General features: G+C 39.1%; 1 protein-coding gene across 1 annotated transcript in view; it reads right to left on the reverse strand.

Moving 5' to 3' along the window:
- sf3b1 (splicing factor 3b, subunit 1) overlaps window positions 1-3013 on the reverse strand; it is a 62379-nt gene extending 59366 nt beyond the window's left edge. Inside the window, exon 1 of the mRNA XM_043692918.1 lies at window positions 2886-3013. Coding sequence (XP_043548853.1) covers window positions 2886-2913 — 28 coding nt within the window. The 5' untranslated portion in view covers window positions 2914-3013. The remainder of the gene's footprint in view (window positions 1-2885) is intronic.
- Window positions 3014-8240: the final 5227 nt, after the last annotated feature.

Consider the following 8240-nt stretch of genomic DNA (forward strand, 5'->3'; position numbering starts at 1 on the left):
TCAAAATTGGCCTTTCTCCAATTTAGAACTTCAACTTTTAGATCTGGTCTATCCTTTTCCATTACTATTTTAAAGCGAATAGAATTATGGTCGCTGGCCCCAAAGTGCTCCCCCACTGACACCTCAGTCACCTGCCCTGCCTTATTTCCCAAGAGTAGGTCAGGTTTTGCACCTTTTCTAGTAGGTACATCCAAATACTGAATCAGAAAATTGTCTTGTAGAAATTCCTCAAATTCCTCTCCATCTAAATCTTTAACACTATGGCAGTCCCAGTCGATGTTTGGAAAGTTAAAATCCCCTACCCTATTATTTTTACAGATAGCTGAGATCTCCTTACAAGTTTGTTTCTCAATTTCCCTCTGACTATTAGGAGGAATGTAATACAATCCTAATAAGGTGATCATCTCTTTCTTATTTCTCAGTTCCACCCAAATAACTTCCCTGGATGTATTTCCGGGAATATTCTCCCTCAGCACAGCTGTAATGCTATCCCTTATTAAAAATGCCACTCCCCCCCTCTCTTGCTTCCCTTTCTAAAACACAGGGTGCATTATGGCATACTTGAAAAAAACATCAAAAGTCAGTATGAGTTATACTACAATTATAAACACAATAATGCAGGCACGATTTTGATAATGTAGAATTCAAAAGTATTAAGAATTACTGACACCGAACAAAAAACGTTTACTAATAGAAACAGTAGGTTTAAATCATATTATCCACAGACACTTCACATTAAATGCAGAACATTTATCAATTTCAAAATTGGTGATCATTTCAACTTTTATTGTCAACAGCAAGATAGTGACATTTCAAACATGACTTTGCAAGTAATTAATATGCCTCATGGTTGCATAAAATTGAACCATTTCTGTCTCAATCTCATATTAAACATAAATGTTTCTCGATCATAAGAATTGGAAAACTGAACTATCTGAATGGTTCTGGGTCGGTTAATAGGAGATTCATCATGTCATTTCTTGGAACAAGTTGTGTCAAGAAGAACAGAGTTATTCCATGCTTACTGTAAAAGCAAATTGATTTAGAAAAGGGAGACAATGTAAAGCTGATTAGATTCCCTACAGTATGGAAACAGGCCATTTGGCCCACCAAGTCCACACCAACTCTCTGAAGAGTAACCCACCCAAACCCATTCCCCTACATTTACCCCTAACTAATGTACCTAACACTATGGGCAATTTAGCATGGTCAATTCACCTGACCTGCACATCTTTGGATTGTAGGAGGAAACCCACGTCGACACTGGGAGAATGTGTGAACTCCACAGAGACAGTAGGCAGAGGCGGGAATTGAACCCGGGTCCCTGATGCTGTGAGGCAGCAGTGCTAACCACTGAGCCATCATACCACCCTCATTGTGAAATGAGGGGGTAAAATTTAAGGGTGAGAGATGAAAGATTTAAAAGAGACCCATGGTACAACTTTTACCACAGAGGGTGGATGCATTAATGGAATGAACTGCCACAGGAAATGGTAGTGTTAGTACACAAATAACATTGAAAAGACATTTGGACAGGTACATGAATAGAAAAGGTTCAAAGGGTTATGGGCCAAATTCAGGCAAATGGAACCAGCTTGGGAAGCTTGGTCAGCACCTTCATGTACTGAGCTGAAAATGTGTTGCTGGAAAAGCGCAGCAGGTCAGGCAGCATCCAAGGCGCAGGAGAATCGACGTTGCGGGCATGAGCCCTTCTTCAGGAATCATGTACTGAGAAAAGCTCACTGGACATGAAATGTTTACTGATTTCTCTCCACAGATGCTGAAAGACCTGTTGAGCTTCTCTAGCAATTTGTTTTTGAATAATCTGAAATCTCATTTGCTTTTCATAAATAGTTATCCAATTCTGAAGAAAATTCATATTTGACTTGAAACATTAATTCAATCTTTCAGCTGGAGAAAGAAACTGTAATTTAGCGGTTTTGCTTCACGGTGAAACAAAGCAAAGCAACGAGGACCAACACCACTCCTGAGTCATGGCGGCTTTACGAAGTGTTGATCAAATTCTCATTCATCGACTTTATAAGCAACATTGTGTTTTAATGTTTTGGGTGTGTTAACACCGTCACTTAAGATCTCAAAACGTTGACGATTTGTAAATAGGGGCAGAGCTGTGGATACTTGTGTAAGCAATATTAATGTAGCAAGAATTACGATACACAAAAACTGCAGTACTTGGCAATCCAGGCCAAGATAAAGCTAGCTAGTTGTGTGCTTCAAATCAAATCAAAATTTGATAACATGACTCTTTATTACTATCGACTATGCTACTCTTAAGGCCATCCAGTAGGAAAACACGTGAGTCCCGATTTCAACACTGCACCCCAAGCAGAAACGGGGACTGGGTCGAAATCGGATCTACCTTCTTAACAATCTCCACATTAAATCGGGATACAATGCAATGATGTAGTCAGCCGCTCTCTATTTTTTTCCGATGCTGGCGGTGGATCGTCCTTATTGACAAGGCCGCAGTCTGACTGCGTCAGTCCGCCTGGCTCCAATCTCGGCAAAACTCAGCCACCGAAAGCCCATTAAGACCGCGTGTGGTGAAGGCACTTGAACTAAGACCATCCACCCAGCCAGCCCTCCTATTTCAAGAACTAGTCAGTGCTGCGGGAGAGCCGAAGTCGCTTGTGCTACAAGCCTCTCCTTTGGCCTCATTTGCGCTCTCAAGAGCGACGCCATTTCCTGAGCCAGCCAGCGCTCGCACATCAAAACTGCGGCCACATTTCTTACAGCCCAAGACCTCTGCTCGCACCTGGAGGAACTACGGACACTACCTACAGAAACTTCCTTGTAACCTCAACTCGCCTTTTTGAAACAAAAGGTGACGGAATAGAGTCCTATACAGTCCCCCCCCCCATTACCTTCGTGAGTCTTGGCGATCTTCGCCATTTTGTACAGCGGTCGCGAGCGGAACCCGCGGGGATGTGGGCGGGCCCCGGGATTTGATTGACAGCAGCTCCTCTGCAGAGACAGCGCCAATACTCCTTCGTCTGAGCTCACTCCAGGCGGCACTGTTATTCTCTAAGGGATGCCAGTCAAATCACTGCTGTTAACAAAATAAATTGCCAATGTCATTATGAAAATCGTTTTCTTCGCTTTGTGGATGCCGCACTTTTAACTGCGTTGCAACATTCTTTGGTAGTTTGAAAATTTTCTAAAATATAAACGAGACACTCAGTCAGTTTTATTTTGTCACATCGGTGGAATTGTTATTCAACTGTGTCGAGCATGGTAATGAAACTTTTACTACCTGCGACTTGGTAATACAAATTTGAAGTTTTCTAACGTTTCTGTAGTCATGAAGTGTATGGGTAAATGAATGGCACATAAAATTTAATGCACACAAAGTGTAAAGCACAAGCCATTAAACAGAAACATAAGTAACTGTAAACTAAATGGGAAAATGACAAGTGTAACCACAGCTTATGAACATTTTTTAGCAGCCAAAGATTCCCCTCCTTTGTCCTTAACTAAATCCATCCCATTTCCCACACCCATTTTGACTAAAACCATAACAGAATTCTCCTTGTTCTCATCTTCCACCCCACAATCAACAGATAATTTCTGAAGTCTCCACCACAAACACATCGTCCCCTTCTCTTTCAGCATTCTGAAAGGAATTATTTCCTCTTCAACAGTATCCGTGACAGCCCTGTGTCCAATACTTATTTCCATTCTCCAGTACCTTCTCATGAGAGCACAGAAGGTGCAACATGAAAGAAGTTATCCTCTCTTGTCAATGACGCACAATTTAATTCTTGTCAGGTGAAAATTGGACTTACTTGTACATTTTTCAGCTTGGTATAATGTACTCACTGGCTAAGTCTAGTGTCTTCTACAGCAGGAAACCCAGCACAGGCTCAGTGATCATTTTGCTGAAAAGAAAGACTTGTGATTGTATAATATCTTCCACAACTCAAGCGCTTCTCAAAGTACTTCTCAATACAAATATCAGGAACAATGGCTCATTTTTCAATAGGTAATTGCAATCTGCATCCCTGCATTCTTCTTCACACCACGAGGCTGGGAGAACTCTCTCTTTTTTGTGATATATTCCATCCTTCCCTCTCCCTCTGCTATTCTGTGTAACCATTTATTTCTCCCCTAGATCATTTTTTGTTGTATGTCCCATTACCTTTGTAATTCAATCACAAGTATGAAGAAAAAATGTGGATGCTGTAAATTTGAAATTAACACTACAAATACTGGAAATATGCAGTAATTCTATTTGTGGACAATGGAACAAAGTTATGTTTTCAGGTTGAGGACCCTTCAATATTTAGGATTAAGTTTCACCAATTTGAACTGTTAGAATATTGATCTAACCAAAGAAGTTGAATACAAGTCAAAGGAAGCCAAGGTTGAATTTCTACAGTCCTTAGGTTAGACCACGATGTAAGTACTTTAGTCCATTTACAAGACTGGAGATAATACAAACCAGGAGATGGATTCCTGATGTCAAAGCTTAAACAGAAGGTTGAATAAAAGGGAGTGAAAGGGACATTGAAACAGAATAGGCATAAAATTAGGATTAATTTTTCAGTGAGAAAAAAAGTACTCAATACAAGCTGTTAGAGCAGAATGATTGGTTTCCATGTTGTATTTTCTGTGATGCCATTCATAAGAAGTATGCTAAAGGTGAACTAACAGAGGTGTATGGAAAAACAAATAAAATATCAGTATGAAAAACTGTTTGTAATTAAATTGTAAGTAAAATAAGAAGATAGATGAAGATTACATCAAGTGATTGGTAAATGTAGGACTGATATCAGGAAGGTCTTACAGAAGGAATGATCTACATTTGAAATCAGGGGCCAATTAATTTTTAGACATATTCATCCCTTTATCAGAAATCACAGCCAAATAAAGGCCATTTCTAATATTCAGCATTATGCTAAGTAGCTGCATACAATTGCTGGATCAAATTGAGTTGACATTTGAAATGACTGTTTCAAAGAGACAGAATTTCTGAGTTCATGGATCAGGAAGGATAAGAGTCATGATGAACTCTTGGTAGGGCCTAGAATATTCTTTGTGCCTATTGTTTCAAGAATCTTTCATCCAGCTATGTCTGTAATAGACTCAGTACAATATTGGAGCTGGATGTACTTCGGAAACAAATTGGATACTACAATAGAGTGACTGTCGGTTGTTTCTGGATGGATCAATTAATATTGATCAAATAGTCTGCCTAAATCATAATTATCTTGTGATTACATGACCTTGAAGATACAGTTAGAAACTGTTATGAATCTTGGGTTTTGATCATTGCAGAAGATAACAATTTTTGTTGTACAGAATTTAATTTTCCTAGTAAATTTTCAAGGGACCCTTTAGCAGAGTAATATATCCTAATGCCCTCTTTCTGTGTTGTAGGGATTCTATCATTCTAAGATGGTTACAAAGGGGAGGCTGTGGTCTCACAGTTGGGTCACTGAACTAGTAATACAGAACTGCAGTTTAATGTTCTGGGGATGTAGGTTTGCATTTCACCATAACAGATGTGGAAATTTGAATTCAATTAAAAAAAACTGGCTCAATTGAAACCATTGTTTGCTGATTGTCATTGAAGATCTTTCTGATTCACTAATGCACTTTAGAGAAGGAAATCTTTCATCTTTATCTGGTCTGGCTTACATATATGACTCCAGACCACAACAATGAACTTCTCTCAAACCTGCTCTCTGGGTAATTAGGAAGTGGAATAAATGATGGCCTAGCCAGTGATGGTTACATCCCTGAAGGAATTAAAAACAAACAAAATTTGACACTAAACCATATGAACAGATCTTATGACAGATAACCAAAAACTTGAGAAAACAGATAGGTTTTACAGAGGATCTTAAATTCTTATAATGTAAACTGACAGTATATAAATATTTCTAGCACTGTAGCAATTTAGTCTTGCATTTCTCAGCACATTAGATTGTATAGCCATCTTATGAGTTAAAAATCAATTAATCTGTCAAGTTGTAATGTTTTGCTACACTATATGTATCAAATCAAAGTAGTATTTAAGATTATGATGCAATACTATTTTTAAAGTTATAGTTTGCATTATATTTGTGCATCTAATCTCTACCTTTTAAATATATTTCTCTTGAAGATTAATGTGTGACTTTAAGTGAGATAGGAATACAGGAACAGAATGACCCATGGGTGGACATACCATCTTTGAGGTTGGCAAGATGGATTCAAAAATCATATGTGATCCTTCACTTTGAAAAAGGGAGACATAATGAGCAAAAACAAGGAAGTTGTGCCAAACATTCATAAAAAATTGGATAGATATCAGCTAAAGCATTATATTCAGTTGTGGGCACCACACTTTAACAATGTAAGTCTTAGTGATGGTTCGAGGAGATTTTCGAGAATAGTCCTGGAAATGTGAGGCTTCAGTCACATGTGAAATTGGGGTTGTTCTCTTTAAGAAACAGAAAATTAGAGGGAGATTTAATAGGCTTATTCAAAATTATGAAGTATTTTGTTCAAATTAATTATAAGGAACAGTTTCTACTGGCAGAAGGTTGGTAATCACAGGACTTACAATTAAGGTAACTTATAAAAGAACTGGAGGCAAGATTAGAAGAATTTTCTTTACAAGTAAATCTGATGAACTCAGGGCATGGTTGGGAACACAGGACTGGGACATCATAGCAATTACAGAGATGTGGTTCAGGGACAGACAGGACTGACAGCGTATTGTTCCAGGGTATATAGATGCTACAGGAAGGATAGAACGTGGGGCAAGAGAGGATGAGGAGTGGTGCTTTTGAGTAGGGATACCATTACAGCTGTACTTAGGGTGGATATTCCTGGGATTATATCCAAGCAAGTTATTTGAGTGGAATTGAGAAATAAGAAAGGGACAATCACCTTATTGGGATTGTATTATAGACCCCTCCCCCATAATAGTCAGCGGGAAATTCAGAAACAAATTTCTAAGGAGTTCTCAGTTATTAGTAAGAATAATAGGATTGTTAAAGTAGGGGTTTTAACTTTCCAGACAAAGACTTGGAATGCCATAGTATTATGGGCTTAGATGGAGAAGAATTTGTTAAGTGTGTACAAAAAAGAATTCTGATTTAGTATGCGGATATACCTTCTAGAGAAGGTGCAAAACTTGGCCTACACTTGAAAATAAGGCAGGGCAGGTGTCTGAGGTGTCAGTGGGGGAGCACTTTGGTGCCAGTAACCATAATTCTATTAGTTTTAAAACAGTGATGGAAAAGGATAGACTGGATCTAAAAGTTAAACTTCTAAACTGGAGGAAGGGCAATTTTGACAGTATTAGGCAAGAACTTTCAGAAGCTGATTGGCAGTGAATGTTTGAAGGTAAAGGGACAGTTGGAGAATGGAAAGCCTTCAAAAATGAGATAATGAGAGTCCAGAGACAGTATGTTGCTGTTAGGGTGAAGGGCAAGGCTGATAGGTGTAGGGAATGCTGGATGACTAGAGAAATGGAGATTTTGGTCAAGATTAAGAAGGAAGCATATGTCAGGTACAGACAACAGATTTTGAGTGAATCCCCAAAAGGGTACAAAAGCAGTGGGAGTACACTTAAGAGGGAAATCAAGAGGACAAAAAAAGGAACATGGTAGAGCTTTGGCAAATAGGGTTAAGGAGAGTCCAAAGGGTTTTTTACAAATACATTAAGGACAAAAGAATAACTAGGGAGAGAATAGGGCCCCTTAAAGATCAGAAAGGCTGCCCATGTGTGGAACTGCAAGAGATGGGGGAGATACACATGAGATAGCTTTGGCATATCGGGTTAAGGAGAGTCCAAAGGGATTTTACAAATACATTAAGGACAAAAGAATAACTAGGGAGAGAATAGGGCCCCTTATAGATCAGAAAGGCTGCCCATGTGTGGAACTGCAAGAGATGGGGGAGATACTAAATGAGTATTTTGCATCAGTGTTTATTAAGGATAATGATATGGAAGATAGAGAATGTGAGCAAATAAATAGCAACAGCTTGGAAAATGTCCATATTACAGAGGAGGAGGTGCTGGATGTCTCAAAACGCATAAATTAGATAAATCTCCAGGACCTGATCAGGTGTACCCCAGAAGCTAGGGAAGTGATTGCTGGACCCCTTGCTGGGGTATTTAGAACATAGACATAGAACATAGAAGAATACAGCGCAGTACAGGCCCTTGGGCCCTCGATGTTGCGCCGATCCAAGCCCACCTAAACTACACTAACCCACTATCC

This window comes from Chiloscyllium plagiosum, chromosome 7 (assembly GCF_004010195.1).
Source record: "Chiloscyllium plagiosum isolate BGI_BamShark_2017 chromosome 7, ASM401019v2, whole genome shotgun sequence".
In the NCBI taxonomy this organism is placed as follows: domain Eukaryota; kingdom Metazoa; phylum Chordata; class Chondrichthyes; order Orectolobiformes; family Hemiscylliidae; genus Chiloscyllium; species Chiloscyllium plagiosum.